This window comes from Schistosoma mansoni, chromosome 1, assembly GCF_000237925.1.
Source record: "Schistosoma mansoni strain Puerto Rico chromosome 1, complete genome".
Lineage (NCBI taxonomy): Eukaryota > Metazoa > Platyhelminthes > Trematoda > Strigeidida > Schistosomatidae > Schistosoma > Schistosoma mansoni.
Window position 1 is genome coordinate 21336159 of NC_031495.1, and position 24346 is coordinate 21360504.

At 33.5% G+C, this 24346-nt stretch overlaps 1 protein-coding gene across 1 annotated transcript; it reads left to right on the plus strand.

The window, feature by feature from the left end:
- Positions 1-774: 774 nt before the first annotated feature.
- On the plus strand, positions 775-23887 carry Smp_094870 (putative poly(p)/ATP NAD kinase; the record flags this gene model as incomplete). Its single annotated transcript, XM_018793625.1, has 6 exons — positions 775-849; positions 3424-3526; positions 5796-5995; positions 10227-10326; positions 20495-20799; positions 23792-23887. 6 exons carry the CDS (start codon positions 775-777, stop codon positions 23885-23887), a joined length of 879 nt encoding a protein of 292 aa, XP_018648118.1.
- Positions 23888-24346: the final 459 nt, after the last annotated feature.

Sequence of the window (24346 nt, forward strand, 5' to 3'; positions counted from 1 at the left end):
TATTTCAAAAGAATAATTATATAAACCCTATGTTTATTATGTTGGTACTCTAATTTCCTGTTATTAGGATTTCTATTTAACTTCCAATGACGAAGTATAGTTTGGATTTAAAGCATACTCGACTGTTGGACCTACTGGACACCTAGTTTGTTTTAACGTTAATTAAACACTTGTTTTCTGCTTCACAAGTAGAAATACTGCGTACGGCCAGCAGTTTCAAGTATAAGCCATTCGAGACTCATAAAAAACCGGAAAACTGCCAATTACAGTTATTTCTTAGTAGTTATCTACAGACAGTTTTAACTTCTGACAATGAAGTAGTTATATAACCTCATTAAATTGCACACTGTATCTTCAAAATAAAGGTGGTATTTCAAAAAACGCAGCATAGTTTTGAGATATATATTAGCAATGATTTTCCCAGACGGCAGTGATCATGGTCTTGGGGTTCTGCATAGTTTTATGATGGGTTATTTATTGCTAACTCTCCACTCCAAAAACGATCGTCTTGTGATAGGATATCTAGATAAATTTCTGCCTTTTTGTCATTAATCATAGAAATGGGATCTGACTATCTATTTGGAGTCGATTACGTTAGATGAACTCAAGAATGATGACTTATTCTACCCAATTATCCAACAGTACGTAAATTTGGGCAACGATGAATTCAAACAAGCCACTATTGAACATGATGTTTCCGGACTTCGTGAAAATACAGCAGAAAGTTGCTCTAAAATTAATACAAGAAGCTCCGTTAAGATCTTTGATCATACTATGCGAAACAAAATTGATTTAATTGTTTGTCTTGGTGGTGACGGGACTCTTTTACAAATTGGATCAATGTTCCAGGTATATATATGTATATAGTCATGTGTTTGAGTATTTTAACTCTTTTTAAGGACCGGATTTTGAATTTCTTGTGGTTTGTGCACAGAAAGGACTTATTGACGAATACTGTCTCTAAATAAAGCGGTAAAAGCGGTAAATAAAGCCTGTAAAGTAATATCAGTTTTTGGTAGTTTTAGACACTATTTGTTTAAGTACAAACATTGGTATAAAGGGGCACCAAAACACGTATACGTCACACAATAATAATCAGATTGTGAAGAGATGGAGAAGGGAAGGTGACTATAATAAAAAGACAAAAGTAGATAGGAATTAATGTATGAGAGTGTAATAATAATGTGAGAAGCAGTTCAGTTAGGGAAAATACAATCGTACAGAATCCTTTCAGGTAGAGAAATTCCTTTCATTCATTGGAAGAAAGCAAAAGAAAGTTACAGCTGGATCGCTACTGGCTTCTACTACGAGCCATGTTTGATAACGTCTCAGTCAACTGTGTCCCTCCATCTCTAGAACTCCAACCATGGAGTGAAGAACCAACAGAAGACAGTCCTGTACTGTTTTCTTTCATACTACAACACCATGTCGTGTACTAGCCACCTGTCTGCATTTTCCAAACAGTTCCAGCGTCGGAAAATAATGTACGATGTGGAAGTCGCTGAGACGACACTCGCAGTACATTTCCAAACCACCGAAGTCATTGTTTCATGTTGGTGACTGAATTATCATTGCTTTGCCTGGTCGCACATATCCAAACCTCCGCACTACTAACATGGCATCGCCCTTGAATGTCACCAACCCTTCAGAGATAATGGTAATCGAAGTCAGAGAGTCGTTTAACATTTTCAACTCAGAAAGGCCAGTATTCACAAGCAGTGAGCAAAACTGCTCTCACTGACCCATTATGGACCCGAAGTTTTACAACCAGGTTAACATCACAAAGACTCCAAAGATGACTCAGTTTGGCATATACCACTCTGGTTTTTACCATACATTAATTGATCTCATCACGCACGCCACCACCAGCACTTACACAGCTACCCATATACACGAACTTTTCGACTACTTCTAACTGCTCACTACAAAGAGCTAGTGTAGCCACAGGTTTCTCGCAGTCTTGTAAAGGTGCTTCGCAATTCGGTGAAAAGCACATATTATATCTACAGACAATAATTGCCGATTGATTAATTGCAAATTGCGTGGTTTGCGTATCATCGCACAGTAGGACAACATCATCCTCACAGTGATCAAAAAGGTTTTCTCCAGGCAACGGATCCCGCCCCCAAATGCCCTGATACGGCCGAGAGTGGGGAGAGTCCGCTCTCCCTCTCCAAATGCTCTCACATGGCCACGCAAATATATAGCCTCTGCCAGGGAAGTCCTACTCACTGCCTTCTCGTGGCGGAGGTGTTGTTTACGAAAGTGAGAGGACGAAGAGCGAATGTCCGGCGCTTTAACCGGGTTGGTGGACATGGAGAGTTCACCTAGGGGAGTTGGAAAACCCTGATTCCAAACCAATGTTGCACATGGGCTCCAGTATCCTGATGGAACGAATGGCGTATGAACCTATTGTTGGTCACCGGCTACCATGGGACTGCATCCCCTCACGATGCTCCACTGCCTTGTGGATCAGACTTTCAGGTCAAAGGCTCGGGGTGTGGCCCCCTAAGAAAACCACCTGCTTCAGTCTGGGCACCTGGGCAGTATCACAGCCCTCACACAAATCGAATGAGATTTGTGAGGCGCATATTTATCTGGTGCTTTTTGTACCAATATTTATGTGTTTAAATAATAATAATAATAATACCACCATTACTTACATCCATCAGAGCTGTTTCGAAAATTTCACTGATAGCGAAGTTGCATAGGAACGGTGAGATTGAGCAACCTCGTCTAGCCCTACTGTTTGAGTGGAACCCTTTTTAAGGATAGGGACAACTATCGACTCATTCCGGAGTGTTGAGACACTCTCTGATTACCAGACATTTGCAAACAACTTAGGTAGATAACCAGAAGGTCACCACCATCCTTAAAAAGGGGATGAGATCATTTAGACCTGGTGATTTGTGACTTTAAACAATGTTACTGTACATTCTGGAACATCTGGAAAGTATTGTTACCTTTCCGGACCTTGACTTAAAATTGTTAGATACTGACTGTAACACAAATCTAGATTCTGGTGCATATTTTGTCTTAATATGTAGCCTTTGCGCTTATATTTAGTAAGCCTAATGCTCCATGTAATAATTTTTTATCATAAGCAAAATCAAAAACACTAGAATATTAAAAAATATTCTCATACAACCACCCATTTCACCGTTTACATTTATTTACAATTAGTAGTAAGGTGGGCAGAAAGGTTTTGTCGAATTTTTGATTGAGTACGAAATTGCGATCTATGTACCTCATATGTTTATATCTTTACGAGTAATACAACGACGAAACTTAAGGTGTTAACAAGTCTGCAACTAAATACAAAACCATAGTATTTCGTGCTAAGCATTTTTTAGGCAGTTTAATCAAAAACTTATATATATATATATATATGCATTTCGGTTTTTGTCCCTCCTAATCATGTAGGGAATTACTCCACCCGTAATCGCTTTCCGTTTGGGCACACTTGGATTTTTGACTCCGTTTCCTTTCAAGATGTTTAGAAACCAAATGAAGAGTGTTCTTGAAGGTTAGCTAATATTTATGATAATTTGGTCAATAAATCCTAAATAATTTGTAATGTATTTCACTGTATACAGTTGTTAGTTGTGACAGTACCTAGTAGGTGAATATCACCACACCCATACTTTGTTGTTCTCTGCTCTTCATGGATTTAAGTATGTTGTGAACTTATATTTATCCAATCAGTTCACAGGGAATCTTAGAATCCTCTGTCTTTTATCACTTAATATAACTCCAGTTGTCAACCTAACGCTTTCCTTCGGAAAAGACTGTCTGATGCCGACTAAACGTAAACCGTTTTAACAATTTCTATTAGTTGCACATGCTGATGTACTTAAACTTTTCTACCAATCACCTTTATACAACTAGTGGTGTTCCAGAGTAAATAAATATCATCGTGTTTAATCCGATCAGTGATTTTCCACATAAAAGTTGAATAATTTCATCAAAGACTCACTGTATTGTTACAAAATGGAACCATTTAAGTGACATAAGCGTTTTGACCCTACGTTAACCATTTTAAAAATTGAATAATTCACTGGGAACGACCATAAAGGTCAGAGTTTGTTTTAACACGCATCCAATTTAATCACGAGACGTCTTCTACAACAAGTGGTTGATCCAAGCAAATTGGTAGACGTTAACTAATGTACTAAAAATAATGTTATGTCTTTCATGTATAGGTGAAGAACAATGCGATAGTGCGTGTTTCATGTGTTGTATTGTACCAAGTTCTTTTACCGTTCTTTTGATTCCAATTGAAATTATCAAGTCCAAACTAAGTATTGATATTCGTTTCATTATTATCTGATTCCAATTATTGTAGACAAATGTTTATCTGCATGTCCAAATATTTCGTTGCACTCCCAGTTATATTCGATATCGGTCCGCGATTTATAATCACTGTCTCACAAAATATATTAATAAATGAGCTAATTACAGTTTTCGGATACGCAAATGTCTCGTATCTAACAATTTTTTGTAATACTCCATTAAGTGTTATGTAATTTCTTGTTACCTAACACCACTAAATTGAATGCCAATATAAGATGTGTCATTGCTGAATATGCTAACCACTTGTCATACTGAATTGATCACTCGTTACATGGATTGACCAATAATTACATTTTATACCAACAGAAAAAGCACTTGTTGTACATGTAAACCTCAGTGATTCATGGCATTAGTGAGATTTCTTTCCGTCTACAAAGTTTTATTCGCATTATAAAAGTCCGGTTCAATTTGACATTATTACGCATTAAATATTTTGCGAACATATAACAAAAGCATTACAGTAAACTTTTAAGTTTTTGTAGTATGTGTTAAGGTTACAAGGTGAAGTGTGTCATGCTAGTTGATTGCGATAGTTTGACGTATGAGTTACTTAAACTAAAACGGATATTATACATTTTGAGAGTAATTTTATATTTTGTGCCTTAAAAAATACCGTCTGATGCAGAGGATGTCTATGGAAAAAGATTTGAAAACACTTCATGTATATTATCCAGAAACCTGATTTTTTAAAATCCTTATTTCATAAGTGTGTATGAGTTGTAAGGATGTAATCTTTCAGATAATTGGTTACCTAATTTCGGAAGATTTACAATTATCTCTATTAACTGTCCATTCGTCTACCATTCTTTTGACACAGAACTACACTCTACTCCCCCTAAATCAAAACAAAAATAAAAAGACAAGATAAATCCTAAATAGTGGGGAAAACAGAAAGTAAAGTAGTAAAAGTACAAGGACGTTGATAGATCTGATTGAACGCTTGAATCGGTTTCCTAAGCTCTCCTAATAACTTCAGGTTAATTCTACACGATACGAGAGAAAAGGCGCGAAATGTGGAAAGAACGCTTTACTCCAAGGCTAGTCTATATACAGAAAATTGAGGGTATTTATTGCACTTCAGATAGCCTTGGGCTTATGGAACCCTGATAAACATAGTAGCAAGATAAGTAATCCAATCAGAAACGCAATACGTGGCTCTTCACTTTCTAGATGTTTCTGAAAAGCTTCTATTCAATGCTGATTGGATAAAATGTTTCCAAGCGTTTTCAGGGCCCCTCTAGGTTTTTTTCGAGGAATACTCTGTATCTCCCCAACAGGTGCTTATAAAATCCACAGAAGAATCTATTTTATTCCCAATTTACCCACTAGTACTGATCACCTAGCGTCCTGTGATTTGAGTTTGCACTCAGTATGCACTTGTCAGAGTTCTATCCTGCTAACAAACTCTCATATTTTATTACTTCGACTTGTATCCCATTCAGGTTCATCTTATTGTGTATTACGAACTCGGCTTTGTTGTCAAGTTATTCGTAGTAGTGTTATAAATCATAATAGCAATAATAATTTCGACATTCAAAATACCTCAACTACCAGTAGTTGTAGTAGTGAGAATCAACCTCAAGCATCTAACTATTCTAACGATATTGGTTCACGTTCCAGTACACCAGATACTGAATATCATGTGAGTATTCTCTTTTATTTTTCTGATAATTATGCTTAGATTGAACAGAATTTACCCTTCTACTGTTACTGTTTATCATGACGATTTAGTTAATGTATTTATTTTTAAGAGTATTTTATAGATCATTTTACAATTTCTGAAACAAAATCATGCTACGTAAGAACTATAAAAAGTAATTTCCTACAGATTTAATTCTAAGCTATTCTCTAGACCGTCTAATACAGAGTCTTGGTTTAGCCAAAGTCAGAACAAGTAAGCTACTTGGCTTGATAAGCCTTATTTGTTTCGAACATCAACTGGAGCATATGAAATTTGAGTCAACAAACCGGATATTATTTTATGATAAACGTAAAATTGGGATTGGTGAATAAGCAAGGCATAGTCATACAAGGTCAAAATGAGTTAACGCGGTGGTAGGCTTTTCATGTTATGATTGGTGGGTTTGTTTATCGATCACACTTTACAAGAACTTTTGTCTAAATTTGAGCGGATAGTTTCACATTAGTTAATGTAAGACCCTAAAGTGGAAAAGTATATTTGTGAAATTTCAGCGATTGAATTTTAAGTAAATCCAACGTTTCGCTTGGCAATCTAGTCCAAGTTTTTTTCAAAAAAATATAGTCAAACATCAAAATTATCAAATATAAATAGGTACATGGCTCTCTCGTTAACTGTATACTAAACAGGTCATGTTGAAAGTAAAAAGTTTCTGTGGTACGTATGAGACATCTGATGTGTAAAGAAAAGTGTGTTAAGACAGCAGATTGTATATATTTGCGAATGGATCTGAGGTACGAGAAGAAACTACATTGACTATATATCACCTCTTATCAGTGAATTTTCGATAAAAAAAAAACACAATTTTTATAGATGATATGAGTCAAATATGTCACAGAATGTATAAAATGAATAATAAATGTTTATGATTATTGATATTATATTCAGTTACGCTGATAGGATTGACTTTCCGAAGAAGAGACTAAAAGAACTAATGTTGTTATGAAGAAAAAATTTCTGGAGTCATTTTAATGGGAAGGATTGTCGACAAACTTTTGAAGTTATACAATCTCCAAATGAAACGTAACAGGGTGGATTTCTTTACATTAATTCATTCAGTATAAATTCTGTTCATGGACTTCCAATGCATTTTTGACTTTCATTTATGTTCATAGACAGCTACTCACTTCTTACATTGTAATCACTGTAATCGGTACATAACTAATTCTCTTAAATCCATTCTGAATTGTAAGGGGTATTTATCAACAAAGCTTCTATACAACAACTGAACTTTTTACTCTAGTTAGCGGGTTAAGTAAAAATACGATAACAGCTGTATTTAAAGCTAGAGTTGCGAAATCGTAGCTTATCGCACAAATAGAAGGTGTAGCCACAACCAGTTCACTAGCCCCGATATTTTTCTAACACAACTACGAAATCTCAAACTAAAAGATGTGATTGGACAAAGTCGTTGTATTTGACGTATTTTAATGGTTCTTTTATCATATATAGTAACATAGACCACGCTGACCAGTTACTAAGATGTTTCAATTCGCCTCATCCAAATTTAAAACGCAGTTGAGAATGCGAACTACAAGATAGAATAAATTTCTTCGACTTAATCATAACAAAAAATGAAGACTATTTGGTTTCATGTCTTATCTACCATGTGACTTCCTTCATGAAGTGATATTCTCATTTTGACGGCTTTGTCCAACGTCGAATAAAAGAAGTATTTTCAAAATATTGTCCCAGAGATTCACTTAACAGTAAAGCGGGGATTATTAAAAAACCCTTAATCATTAATTATTTCCTAAAGTTTATAAATAATCACTTTAAGTCGACAAAGAAAATGCTACAACAAGCTACTATTCCCAAAAAGAATGTATTTGTTAAGTTGTCATTAAAAAAGAACAATCTCAGGGTGCAGAATAGGCCTCATCTAGGTTGATGTCAGCATTTCACTAACCTTTTCTGTTTCCACACTAAATGACCTCATATTACACAAAAAGCCTACTCAGGGAAATGAACTTTTATAAAAGATTTGCAGTTGCCTCTAGTTATAATTGTCTACTTACCTGTATCTAGAAATGCGTGTACTTTGAAAGAACGGAGAGAGAGTATCATCTAAAAGAATCTCAGAACATATACCGAAGAATATGATCCTAAATGGCCTCAAATTACGAAGCCGTGCCATAGGAAGAGACATGTAACGTATACAAGTCATTGAGTAAATCTTAACACTACTTTCCTACTGATAAATAGGCAAGATAATCTCAAATTCCTACGTTATTTTATCTGTACAAATCAGTGCATATTCGGGAGTTTCAGAGGACACAAAATTGAATTGTATTCACTTTATCTCGTTGTGCTTATTATTCTTATTTTATAAAACATATTTCCTTTATTATGAAACTATTTCTTGATTTTAGTGTGACTTCGTATTAGCCTTGTAAAAGTCATTTGGTGTATTCAATAAAATTATGTTGTAACTGAATATTCTCTCATCTAGTCAATCAAGCAATCATGACTTAAATTTCTTATAGAAACAATTATAAATTTAAATAGGTTGTTTGTTAGCAAGACATAAATTAGATTAAAACATGTTCCATGGAGGGTTGTGTTGAGACACGCTGATTGGTCACTTCTTGGAGAAGACTGTAGAATCTTCTTGTATAAAAAGTATAAATAAACTAACGTTTTTTCTCACTGTGATTCATACTTTCATTCAACTTTTGTTTATTTAGGATATAATTACGTTCCCGTTCAACCGTGTTCTGATTTAGGGACTTGTCGAGTGAATTAGTGTCCAAAGAATACTAAGCAATAAGAGTATCTGGGTCGCAGTAAGAAAAATCATAACATAGTTCGAATCACACGTTTCATAATTTTAATTGTTACACTTCGTATATGTCAATTTACATTACTATTAAATTCATACGTCTTGGTAGATCGTTTTGAATTGTTTATCAGAAGCACCTTGTTTTTGTTATTCGTATTTCCTTTGACTTAGGAAGAGGGTATTGAACCACATATGTACAGTTGAATTAAAATAACTGATAACCGTTAGTTGCGAGGCTCTTTGATCGAGAATTTTACCATCTGATTCTTTCTTTCTCTTCAATACTTTCCCTCAATGTTGTATTGATACGTACGAACAATTCTAACCTTTATTATACCAGGTATGTAGTCATAACTTTAATCAAGTTGATGATTATATCTTCTACATATTTGTGTATTATTTTCTCCTCTTCTCGTTCCCTATCTTAATTTATCTCGATTAGCCGTCTTCATCATCCATTCTGAGTTGGAATTCAGTGCTCTAAGGTTTTATCCATTGCATATAGTCTTCCTCCGTCATCAGTTATTTGCCATTTATCAACAGCGTACTATATACGATTCATCTTGTCGTAGTTTGTTCTTCTCCTGCTTTGACGTCTAACAGCTTGTTAACTTAGACTGATGAACTCTTTTAAGAGATTCCTCGTTGTGTCTATGTACCTATAGAAGATACGGTAAAAATTTCCTCCTTTCATATGCTTTCTTTATTTGCGAAAATTCTTTTTGGACTCCCTCCAACGTTTCCAATGTGCAATACTTCGGTCATTCTCAACACTTCTGGTCACTTTTTCATCCGTTTAGTAGTCTAGTGTTAGATATTAGCGTAATTTTTTACTGAAAACTTCATTTCAAGCCTTAGTTTTTACTATATTTGTATTTTCTTTTCGGCTTGTCTCCTTCACTATATTGATACGTTCGTGGCAAACATTTGCGGATAACTCAAACCTGTCAAAATAAAATCTTCACTGCAAATTACCATCTAATGATCTGTACTCACCCACTAAATGAGCCCAAAAATAATTGAAAATGATGCACTTACGAAGCACTTAAAACGTTGCAAAGAAAATCAGCCGAGAATTTTAACAAAATCAAATTCGTGCTTAAATTAGACAAGTAAAAACAGGTAAAATAAAATTCAAGGACTTAAATAAAAACATACTATTCACTCTAATTAGGGCTGTACTAACCATACGGTATATTTATATGACAAGATTTAAATTTATCCATTGTATATGAAATTTTTATCTTTTAAAATTGAATGTAGATTGTCTTATTAGTAGTATTTGTCCTCACATTTTAAATCACCATGCAGTTGACTGTTTTCACTATTGAACTTTCGTATATTTGTTATTATTTTCGTAAAACATATTATTATGTTTTCTTTGTATCATAGTTCCTAAATGACCTAGTTATTGATCGTGGCCTTTCTCCATTTATCTGTGATCTCCTCATTAAGGTGAACGGTAGAGAAGTAACTACTGTGGAAGGCGATGGTAAGCAAACATCTAGTTTTTTATTAACGTTTGTGGATATACAATTGGAGTTATTATTCTTATTATTTCTGCTAAAACAGACTTTTATGTACCAATATGATATTATAACCTACCAAATCTCTGATTACCGAAGTTATGGATCCTGTGTGATGCAAAATGACTTTAACTACAATCTAATGATCATCGAGTATTATAGACAAATCCAATTCATATATCCTTAGGAGTTGTGGGAATTATACAAAGTTATTTTGCATTCAATGACGGGATCACTTCTCTGCTTTTTTGTAGTAATATTCGAAAGTACAGTTCATTTACATCAACTATTCATCTTCATTGTTATCACATTTTTTCACCGGTTTCTCTTTTCATGCGTCGTTATTTTGATTAAAGTTACATTTTTTGGAATGTTTAAAAAATTTTCCATCATATTTATGCCATATATGAGATACTAGATAATGTCCTCAGATAATTTCTCGTGTCGAAATGTTCTGTAATTATTCATAAGCTATCTTTATAAAGCAAAGATCAAATTCAGTGATAGAGTGAAGTAGATAATTTTTAATTTACTGAACTATTTTATTCATGAGTAGTAACATTTTTGGAATGTTCTAAAACCTCATAACAAAATCTAGGGACTGCAATGTCGTTTCTGTTGAATCCCTTGATTACTGTTATGCAAAAGTAGCATATGTAAATTTTTAGGACTTTTCTCTTATCAGTTATAGTTTTTGACTTAATAATGTACATGCATTATTACTAGAATATTTTTCTTACTTTATTTATTTTCAAGAACAAAAGAATCTGTAGTGCAATCAAACTCGTGATTACTGTTAGTGTCAGGGAATTGTGGAGATTTTCGAATTCTGTAGTTTACATATGTTTACTAGTGATTTGTTGTAACTTAAAATAAGCTTTTTGTTTGACAATGTATAATACAATAATAATATTGTTCTAAGATACGATATACAAATAATCAACTCGTGGGACACATCAGATTGCGATGCTAAGTAATTAGACCACGATAATCGATCATGTTTTACGCACAGACACACTGTCAGATTGAAAGTAGCGAACCAATTAAATAATCAACACTAGTTTTTCTTTACACAAGTCCTAGCATTCCTCGTCACACAGTGAGTCCAGAGTGAAAATTAATCTGCTGGGTAAAATAATAATCTATACACTTGGTACTTGTCTATCTTTGGTCACTAATTAACCACGTATTACTTTTGCTGGACGCATCTTGAATATTTTCGAAAGGGAATTCCTGAAGTTCTAAAGCTAAATCATGACCAGTGGTGTGAGACACTTATCCACCAATGGTACCAGTAGGCGATAGTGCAATGTTCCGAGTTTATTCAAGTTAGGAATGCTAATCATTGTTCTTCCAAACAGTGGTCTAAAGGTAAAGCGTTCCTTATGAGTCTTCAAGGTCCTAGGTTCGACTCCTAGCAAGGTTGTGAGTACATAGTATTGAGTAGTCCCATACTGGAACGAAATGGCTGTCTATTGCACCCTGGCTTTCAATATTTGGTTAAATCAAATCAGTTTACTTTGTATACTTTAAAATTCAACAATTTCCATAAACCTCAACCTAATCACTGATTCTTCATGAACTAGTTTTGGAAAACCACAATAAGAAATCGTTTGGTTACTTTAAGTCAGTCGAAAGTGTTTTATCATATTTCATCTGGCCTTGTTCCATAGATACGAAATTCAATAGAGACTCTGTGGTTTTTTTTAATTTTTAGCTACCTCTTGACATCAATTATACTTATTCGTTTGGTTAGTTGTGTAGATTATTTCATTTTTATATCCCATGATGAATTCTGCTGGTAAACCGTTAAAAAGTCGTAGAGTGCTGAACAACTACTTCGTCCTATCTTGTGATTCCACACTACTGCGCACCCACAACCTCGTTACGAATTGAAATAAGGGTCTTCAATTTTTAAGTGTAACCCATTTACGAAGTACAGATTCGTGTAATAGGGGCTTCCAGTCATACTTTGTGTTGAAACTGTAGTGGACGAAGACTTGGTGGGGAAAATGAATTTAGTCTTTAGTGCAAAATTACAGTGTTTTCGTAAATTATAAAAACCATACATAACATACTTCATTTGCACATCTTACATCAGTTGTCCTTTACATCTTTCATAATTCTTCCAATTATCAATTCCTTTTTGTTTCCCGTTCCGTCTTCAATTCAATATTTTCACTCTTCTTTTGGCCATCATTTCACTTCTGATCGGTGTTACATAATACTTATGTCTGTCGACATAAGTACCATACAACACAAAACTAGTGATACTATCCGGTTGCCCAGGATCAAGTAGGTGGAGGAGGCAACGCTAATCTGCAACCTATTCGTTGAAAGTCAAAACGTATTAACTAGTGAACCATTGCTCCAATTTTCATAACATGATATCTTTAGACTAATGAGTTATAATCCAGTGGTCTACATTTCCAAATTCAGGATATTAAGTATCGATGAACTAGTATCAATAGAAATGATTATTGAATTTGTCTGAGAAATAATATTTTTAAAGCAATAAGAAACTCTGATTTACAGAAGATTCACATCGATTTGTTTAATAAAGTATTGTTTATCATGTGAATATTCTCAAATTTCTGTGCTCATTACTTCTTGTTAAATGAAAACTTGCAATCAAGTGGATATAAAAATATTCATAACTATTTCTTTAATAATCAATAAATCTAAATTAACTTAAGCGTTAGTTGCTTAGGCATGAGCCATACGCTAAGTGGAAAGGCCAATGACACTATCTGATTGCCCAAAACAGAGTAAGCGAAGCGGGGTTCGAACCTAAAGGTCAACTACTCACTCCACCTGTAATTCTTCTAGGGCTACTGCTGGTCCCAAGCCCGGGTAAAGGAGGAAGGTTGGGAGCGGGGTCGGCAACCTCATTCCGTAGAAAACAACCTCGCTAAGAAAACGCCAACCAGAATAAACAAATTAAACCTGAGGATTGGGGGGTGCATATAATGATTTTTATTTTTTTATGAGTTTAAATTTAGCCTTCCTAGAAAATTGTCTTTTAATTGTGGTATCATTTTCAACAAAATAATCACACTAGCTACCTCTGTCTTATCATTTATAGATTATAATCGGTGTGGTCAACAGTTTATTACCTGTGTATAAACCTAGATGTACACATAGTTACATAATTATATTTGCTTTCTTTTTCCTTTGATCTCAAAATATACTTTGAATTGTTCATTAAAATTTTCAAGTCTTTCCACCATCCCATAGTTACTGTAATTCTAACATAGAGAAATAAATGAAACAGGTTTGCCCATTATTATTATTACTTTCTTGTGAAGATGTACTTTGTGATTAAATATAATTTTTTATTAGGTCATTCATAAACCTACCAACCAATTCGTTTTGTTTTTTTCGTAACATAAAACCCAGTGATTTCCTTAGTGTTATGGGAAAATTGTATGAATTAATTATATTATACTATTTATTCTATTGCCTTCTATCCGTTCAACTCAGTCCCACTTAATTATACTCAGATATTCGTGAATCAGTTTTAAGGAGCAAGTATTTTATATAAGATTCAACTTTTATTTTGTCAAATTGAATTAAGATCTCGTCTAGATTATTTGCTTGAATTTTAAATGTGTGTTACTGGGTCATGCAATTAGTTTGATTATGATTATAAAGGTATTTAAAAATTTAAACAGTTCAGTACAAATGCCTCATACTTCAATGTTGGATAATTTTTCTTTAAGTCTCAATGAGAGTATACGCTCTACAAGTTTCCAGTTACGCATAATCTCTTATTATTTGCAAGCATAACTTGAGAAATTTTGTGTTGAAATTCACCTGAATAATGCTATTTATAGCACCAACAAAATATCTTTATGTCAAACAAAAGTTGAGTTTGCAATAGACTCATAAGATAACCACTAAACTTTTAATAATATGTAAATGTTGCTCTTATTTAATCATCAATGCTTTGTAAGAGTTACAGTCGTTTCATAAACCACTGAGTAGAGCAGCATTATAGTTAGACATACCGTGATTACCAATGATAAATAAATCAATTAATACAGTTTATAATCTACGGTAACCAGGAAGTTTACAGCACTCGACCTGTTTCAATGTAGTTTGTTAACTAGTATTTATTTATTTAAACACATAAATATTGGTACAAAGGGGCACCAGATACATATGCACCACACAATTCTCATTTGGTTTGTGTGAGGGTCGTGATACTGCCCGAGTGCTCAAACCGAAGCAGGTGGTTTTCTTAGGGGGCCACACCCAGAGCCTTCGACCTAAAGATCTGATCCACAAGGCAGTGGAGCATTGTAAGCAGATACATTCACATGGTAGCCGGTGACCAACGATTGGTTCATACGCCATTTGTTTCCTTAGGATCGTGGAGCCCATGTGCACTGCTGGTTTGTAATCAGGGTTTTCCAACTCCCCTAGGCGAACTTTCCGTGTCCACCGACCCGGTTAAAGCTCCGGACATTCGCTTTTCATCCTCTCAATTTCGTAAACGACCCCCTGCCACGATAAGGCAGTGAGTCGGACTTCCCTGGTAGTGGCTATGTGAGAGCATTTCGAGAGGGAGAGCGGGCTCTCCCCACTCTCGGCCGTACGAGGGCATTTGGGGGTATATATCAATATAGTAGAAGAGTTTTCAAATCGACTCATCAAACCAACCGACTAACCATCAAACTATTATTCTGAATATTATCAAGAATTATATGAATTCAATTGGGTGTTCCGATAATGTTAATAAGCAGAAATAAAACAACTGTATGTAATTGTACTAAAATTATTCATCCATAATAAACTAATCCGTATTCATTGTTTGTTTACTGTTTATTCCTCATTATTATATTATTTTTGGCTACTTCTTTCCATAAACTTCTACGAGCACGAATAAGTTCATAGGACTTATTATGTTTATATAAATATAGATAATAATTAATTAGTTACTTTATTCTCTAACCTTTATTTTTTTTAAAAAATTTAAACTATTTGCACATAAATTATAGTTTTAAAAATAATTTGGTGTTGAATTGAATCAATGTAACATATTTTATTTTGGTATAAAGACCAACTTGTTTATTTTGTTTTAAATAAATTTTCCATGTTTACTTCCTCTCTCTCTCTCTCATGCACACACACACAAACTTATGGCAAATGTTTTTGGAACTATTTATTTTAAATGTTGAAAATTATAGGTCAATTATCATTGATTCTCATTATTTATTATTTAGAGTTTCAAAAATAAAAACTTAGTTTTTTTGTGGCCTGTTGTTCTGACTACGATCTGATCGAGTGATGATGATTTTAACGAAATATTGATGTCACCTGCCCTCGTATTTATTTATCGATTTAATTCATATTGGTGAACAACAGAATAAAATAAATCAAGTACGAGGATGAAGTTTGGATACATATGTTTCTTAAACCCGTTACCTCAGACCGGTAATAAAATAAACGAAGTGTAGAAGCAGACCTGAGAAGGTAAACATACCAACTCCATTCGATAAAAACGTGACCCAATCATAAACTGCCTTGATTGGTTTAATCATTTCGTATATGCATATGAGTATTACCGTATGTTAGAGTAAAGCCTGATGAGGATCTAATCAAAAACAATATTGTTCACTTATATATGTTGTTCAATATTTATAGTCAGACAAAAATAAGCTGAAGACGTGATGAATATGGTAAACAATGGACATGCATACATTCTTATAAAAACAGTTAAGGTCAGTAAGTGAATAATTGACAAGGTCAATATGTGACTTAAGAAGGATAAATAAATCGGTCTGTCCGGAAACTAGAATAACCAATTTGGGCTTGACATAGTACTAGTCACTACGTATTTCTCAGTTAAGGTTAACACTTTTGTCTGTGTAAAACGCATTTTCAATTTCAACTAAAAAGAATAATTACTAGGATACACAATTTCCGTTCTATTTACAATTCGACCATCTAAAAATCCCTTGTACACATCATCTTGCATATTGTTGGAAAAGTGATTTCCTTAACTGTTAAAGTAAATACTACCAATGAGCCCACTTATCTTCTAAGTAGATTAAGTGTATTAGATACTCTATGAACACAGCAACATAACTCGATAGGCTAAAGCTCATAACCAATCTCGCCAACACGAAATGCTTGTATTCTGTTTGCTTACCTCTCTAAATATATATTGAACATTTTATTATTCTACTCTTGACCATTCTCTGATTTTCCTTATTCCTGAATGAAGAAAACAAGTGAATGAAATTATTAAAACTCAATAACCATTTAAAGCTTTTCATACACTAATCTCTTTGCTAACATGTATTGTTTGAGGACTTTTGGTGTTACGTGACTGTCTACATGAAGATGAAATAAATAAAATCTTATTGAATTGAGAACTTAAAGTTTTGTTCACTTTCACGTTTCTCGTTTTCTTTCGAACTTTCTTTTGTTCCGTCTTTACCCTCAAAAAGCTTGACCAGTCACACTCTATATTACCTTGGTATTCTTGTTCATAAAAAGCTTCTCTTGTGATGAACCTTTGAAACAGTTTTCGTTTTATAGATGACAATACAGTTTTATAGCATTACAGTCTGTTATTTATTGAATTGATTTTGAATAAACAAATTTCATAGTGTTTTAGGTGTTTTTGTCTGGTTATTTTAAACTTTTCTTGAACACTTATTGATACTTCTCAACATTGTTGAAACCTTCAGATAGATCTGACGGTTTCCCATTTGTGCATGAGTTTATATTTCGAGTTTTGTTTTTTGATACAGTAGCTTCTGTCTAACTTCATTTTTGTCTCACTGACCATGTAAATAACAGGGGAAAAGACTTATTCAGGGTAAATGTTGGAATATAATTTAATTTAGTTATAAATCAACATGGTTGTTTGAATAAGTCAATAAGTATTCAAAGCAAACATCAATAGTTTATTTGGTACGGACATCCAAAATATTCACTAATTCAAATACACACTACTAGGTTTTTGTGTGCGCAGTTTTACATAGAAAAATATTGAAAATACTCAAATGTCAGGGACACTCTACAGACTGTTTTTGAATTGACAAATTCACACCAAAACACTGAAAAAATAATGTGGCGAACAAAGTTAAACAGACCACAGAATGCGTCCATACAACATGATAATCTGGATGTAAATATAGGCAATGTATTGTAAGTTAGTTATTCCTCTAGCTACCGTTCATTCCAGGCATCTATAAATATGCCTAGAGTGTAAATGTGATGCTACAATATTTCACAATATAGCTATCTAAATTGTCTTTCCCTTCTCCTTATTTCTATCCGGATTAGTCCAACGTTATTAACATACATAGTGATCGAATCAAATCATAATGCCTCATTTACATTGGATGGTCCTAATCACAGGTTTATAAACAGTTGTCTCAGTCGGCCCATCTATCTGGAAAAATAAATTCTCAAAGTAGCTAACTTTAATTAATAATGAATTAAGACAATGGTATTTAACTTTTATGCGAATATGCTAACTGTTTAATAATGAAAATGTGAATTACCAACGATGCGAAAGGCTTAAAATAAGTTAATGCTGAATGCTTGTCCAAACATGTTTAACAGTTAATTCTGTGTGTAGCGAGATTTGAAGTCATTTGATGTGGAATGCCAACAAAATTCGAAATGTAAAATGTGTATTTTTGCATATAACTGAAATTAAGAATTTAGTGAATACATTAGATGCTTACGTAATAGTCGTTTTGTTTATTGTCAAAGTAATAGTACATTTGATGAAATTAATCATCTAGGCCCATGGCGCGACAGTAAATAGCAAGAAAATGTGTTGTAATCTCAATTGAAATGAATCTGAGTTTTGTACACCACTTACCCGTACAAAGAGTTCATTTAATCTACCACGTTTCATAGTCGTACAGTACTCGAAAGCAACATCTTAATGTGTTTGGACAAGCGATTATTTCAAATACAATTTTTACAACTATTATCACCCAATATTTAAGGATACATTGTCATATGATTAAAGTACCTAATTCTTAAAATCTCTTAGGGTTATTTCAATAATCAGTGAGAGTAAAGGTTTTAGGGATTCACAGACTTATCGGTTTCATTGAACTCTAAATGAAATCAGATAATCATTACTAAACATAAATAAACAATATTGAAAGAGATTATCCTGGGGAATAAATACTTAGACAAAAAAAATGATAATCCCTATTATCGTCAATCATATAGACACCGGACTAAGTTTTTTCATTTATGTATAGTTATTTTTAGATTATCCTGCTAAGAATATACTGAAACATAATTTAAATGTCGACTGAATAACCAGATGTGCAAATGAGATAAAAATAAAGATATTTAAAATTGCTCATTTATCAACTGTTGCACGTATAATGCCAAAATTGTGCTGTATAGGATCGCAGTGGTAAATGCACTGTACATGAGAACGAATCGGAAAGTTCTTTCTTAATAAACACAAGTTTATAGTGATCGTATTTACTAGTTTACCTGAAAACAAATTAACTTAATCAACAAGTAAGTATTACCACTTTTTTAAAAGTTGAGATAGAAAAGCGATGTACCTAAAGTATTCAAGCACGGAAACAGTTAAATAAATGTCGACGTTCCATTGAAGAAAATATTCTTTCGGACAATGGCATTTTCTTAAACTGTACAACCGTAATTACATATAATTTCATCATGTGTGCTCTACAATGAAATATAATATTTACCTGTAAAGTATTATTAATTTCATTACAAATTTGGTATACAATTCTCATTTTGTTACAACGCCGAATGAATCATGCTATCTTGTAATGTGATGTAATCGTGTAATGAATCATATAACACGTGCATACAACTCTACACACAGTCATTATGACTCCCTGACCATCCTGATACTTCATAAAAGCGTTCTATCAGCCGAACAAATATATAGTATTCATAACCATTACCAACAGATTGTCTAGACCTATAGATAAAGAATTTACTTCTGAATAAATCGTCGTGTTGCTTGAGTTGTTGGTTAATGAGTGTGATCCTTCCTATTGCATACATATTTTGTGTAAAAATCATTTGGATTTTGATAAATTTTTCGTATTATGAAATGGCAAAAAGTCACATCCTCATAAGTTCTCAGACGTTCCGCTTCCGTTGAAAATCCTACGTCGGCGAACATCTCTCAGAAAATCAAACCAGCTTCACTATCTGAAACAAACACGGGTGATAGCAACTCTGACTAGGTCTGATATTGCCGAACCAAATACACCACTTTTATGGATCCGATAATAGACATCTCTTTAGCCGGCTAAATTGACTTGATTTGTGAGAAAACGATATAGGTGAGTAGCGGGGGTGGGGTTTTTAAAATAAATTTTATACAAACATGAAAGTAAAACCAAGATACACAAATTGTTACAATTGGAATAACACTGTCTGTTAATCAAGTTAGTTGAATGACTTGACAAAATTAAACGAATACAGACTCAAATGTAGGTGAGGTGCTATGATGTAAGTAAGTGAATCCCTAAACTTTATTGACCTGTGAATATTAGAAATTCATGGGTTCTATAGCCTACCACCCCGCCCCGTACGAAACTTGTCAGTCTATATGCTTGATCACATGTGACAGTCTACTCACATATCCCTCTGACTAGGTTAAATCTCCTAATGGCTCATTCACTTCCCACATATATATATTTCTTGAATCTTACCCGTTCATTCGCTCTTATTTGCTCGCTGATATTCGTTTGTACTCGTTCGCATTCGAATTTCTACTCGTTTTTGTGGCCTTGTAATCTGGACTGTACGATATTAAACTGTAGTCAACGCTTCGTATTATCTCCTGAAATCTAAGTTGTGTTGGGAGTTATTTAATGACGATTATCAAAACAAGTGAAATATTAAGCCTTAGGAATTATTTCGAAGATATGCCACTACAACATAAAATCATATATTGTACAAAATATCTATTACGAAACTATTAAAATTGTTGAGAAATACCATTTGGTTTGATAACCCCTAAAGACTACCTTGATATATGGTATTCTTATTTAAATGTTTACTTATTTGTCCGCTTCATTTTTTAAACAAATTTATTCTTTTTCGATTAATCAAGTAATTAATTTTTCATGGCTGATTTGTTTTTTTTTTCAGGTCTTATTATAAGTACACCTACTGGAAGTACAGCTTATTCAATGACAGCTGGTGCTAGTATGGTACATCCATGTGTACCTGCTCTAGTATTAACACCAATCAATTCATTAGCTTTAAGTTCACGTGCTATTGTTCTTCCTACATCCATAAAATTAGAAATCTCCATTGCCAGTAAAGCTCGTTGTTCAACTGTACACTTTTCTTTTGATGGACGTTCACGACACTCAAATTTATTGCATAAAGGTGATGTTATCTTAGTGAGTGCTTCACCGTTCCCTGTTCCATGCCTTTGTAGTGAAAATGAGGTATGAATTGCTAATTTAAGGTTGTCTTTTTTGAAATGTGTCTTTGATAAACATTATATTGAGTGTTATGCTATACATTCTTAAACAATATAGTTGTATGAATACACAAGACTACATAAACCTCAGTTGTAGTCCTCTTTACTCTCATGACGTTTGAAACATTTCGTCCCCTTGATGAATTTTGATAATGTAAGTAGGAAGACGCAGTTTATCAAAACGATGTGATATACTAGTGAAATAGATTATAAACAATTTAATCACACATTAATTTGTTAGAAAAAATCAAAGTCAAACTGAACAGATCAGAAAATTAATAAAATAACGATAACGATGAAGAAAAATATGAATCACACCACTCGAGGTATTAAACCAATGTTACCATTGTAGATTCGTTTTCAGTGCAAATTGTTTTTAAGCACATAGTGGTTTTGTGCATGGTGAAGTTTCACATGACTAAAGCTCCAAAGAAATCGTGATAACTGTCATACAAAAACCGCAAAGACTGAGTCAAGACCTATTTTCTAACCTGATTCAACCATGCGTTTGTCAATAAAAACAGATAAGTATTCGTTATATGCTTTTAGTGGGTCACTATTTGTCTCTACACCTATTTTGGTGCATGTTCAGATATCCTAACTTGCCAATCACAATCACTCCGTATATGTGTATGTCGTATATTTCTGATAAAGCTCATTATCTCATAACATTATCAAAATTTATCATAACATCCTTTACCAAATCGTTTTAAAGGGTGATGGTATACAGCTGAATCGTCTGCTTAAAAAAAAAGCAAATAACTTCGTTTTATATTTAGAGAAATTTATCATTTTTATTACCACAATTGTAATCATTCTATGTGTAACCGTCTATCTGACTTGTTCTGATTATGTATTAAAGTCAACTGAAATCAAATTTTATACAAATTAATTTGATTTTAAATCCACACGTCTGATATTTGTGAACTACATACACCTATATACATACTAAACGTATTTGTGTTCCGTTAGTCACGTATTTTAGTCAAGAACTATCAATTACTACTTATTTATCTGAACAAACTTAATGAGTTAATAGGGTTAAATTCATTGTTCGATTATTAAATAGTTTAATCAGTTTGACTCATTTAATGTATAAAACTTCATACTATAATTACTCTTTAGCTATATTTTGACTATTGTATACTTATAGACCAATGGATTGTTTTCACCTAGTACACAGAATTAATATACTTATCTGAACTATTTGTTTATTTACCTAAATAATAATGTTCAGTATTAATAAATACTCTAATTGTTTATAACCAAAAGGATACTTTAGATATTAAATTTTCACTTGTCACTAAGTTCATGTTTGTATAGATTTATTAACAAATTGATTAAATTAGATATATTTTGTATTACTTTTTTGTTTTCTTACCATTTATTTATTTATTTAAACAAATATTGGTACAAAGGGGCACCAGATACATATTCACCACACGAATCTCATTCGATTTTTGTGAGGGCTGTGATACTGCCCGGATGCCCAAACTGAAGCAGGTGGTTTTCTTAGGGGCCCACACTCGGAGCCTTCGACCTAAAGATCTGATCCACAAGGCAGTGGAGCATTGTAAGGAGATACAGTCCCATGGTAGCCGGTGACCAACGATTGGTTCATACGTCATTTGTTCCCTCAAGATACTAGAGCCCATGTGCACCATTGGTTTGTAATCAGAGTTTTCTGACTCCCTTAGGCGAACTTTCCGTGTCCACCAACCCGGTTAAAGCTCCGGACATTCGCTTTTCGTCCTCTGAATTTCGTAAACAACAATAATGCCACGAGTTGGCAGTGAGTAGAACTTCCCTGGCAGAAGCTATGTACGCGTGGCCATGTGCGAGTATTTCGAGAGGGAGAGCTTACTCTCCCCACTCTCGGTCGTACCGGGGCATTCGGGGGCTGTTTTCTCACTAACAATTTATGTATTGTGTTTATAATTCTCTTAGATAGTTTCGCTAAAAAGAAAATAATGAAATTAACCTTTAATATATACTAAACGTATTATGTTATACTTATTGATTAGTTCAGGTATGTGAATAAAAACTTTATCAACATTACATCTAACCTAACGTTACATAAAATCACGTTCACAAGAATATAATGGTAAAAATATCATTTATGTTATTTTTCTCATTGAAATTACTAATTAACTTGTAACTTCCCTATTCGCTATAAACAATATTGGTTACGATTGGAATTAATAACTTAAAGAGACATTATGTAACAGTTTTTTCCATTTCTATTTCAAAAACGGTCTATCTGTCATAGAATTATACTGACTTATTCCACATGAATGTTTAGCTTTTTTATATACATCAAATCCGCGTAAAAACTCTTACTCAAATAGTCAAGCTGTAGGTAAAAATTCCGTGGTCGAAAGAGATTTGACTAGAAATAATGTTCTTTCATAGAAACCAGAATAAACATTAGTAACTGATTCATTAAGAGTCGTGAGTTGTTCAGTTTTTGGTTAAACAACTAAAGAGACAAGCAAGAGGGAATGGTATCTTCAAGGTAAGTGGTCAATGATGAGTTTAAATTTTGTGCTGTGAACATGAAACAATACACTGGTATTAAACTCGGCAATCGACAGTTAATATGAAGGATGACTTACGCTCTATGTTTGTGGGATTGGGAGAGCTGAATAGCATAAGTGAAATTTCTAGAAATGTTTTGTTATCTGAAAATAAGTGACCATAAAATGTGGAAACATAATTACACTCAAAAAAGTAAATGGGCTTATCACGTAGCTTCTTCTAAAAGTCACTGATACAATCTAGATCTGAATGTGGGTCTAGAAACTACTTATATCACTAAATAATAGTACGTAGTATAATATAATGCATCAAAAATTAAACGGAAGATAAATGAAATAAACTAGTTTGAGTCTACGTGTACTAAAAGTTGTGTTGTGGTTCCAAAATCTTTATCTCACCATGAACTTCAACTTTTTCAGGTCACAGATTGGTTTTGTGGATTGGCACATTGTCTTAATTGGAATCTACGTCGACGTCAAAATGCAGTGATCAATTGTTGTCCTACAGACAAATAATTTGTAGAGATGCTATGTCTCGTTTCTACTTACTAATTCCTTCTGTATTTTGTCCTGCCTTTCCTCAGGTCTATTTTATTGTGATTTAATTTTCCTTAAGATTTTGTTTACTCAAAAAACTACTTTTTGAACATTATTTTTCTTACTTAATCGTAAAAGGTTTCCATGATAACTTATTCATGCTTCTAGTGTATATTTTCGCAATTTCCAATAACAAATTGTGGTCCGTTCTGCTTTTTGTTTCTTACCATTGTTTTAATAATTACTAAAATAATTAGATGTAAGCAATGTTTCACGATGTATTGTGGTCAAATTTGCTAGGTCTCGTCAGTGGGTCTTCCCAAGTCGATTTCCTGTTACCAAACAATCAGTCAAAGACCTCAAGAATGTATTTCCCTTTGGATGTACTGACATCAAATGGCTACATTGATAAACTGATACTACTAAAGATACTTCGTT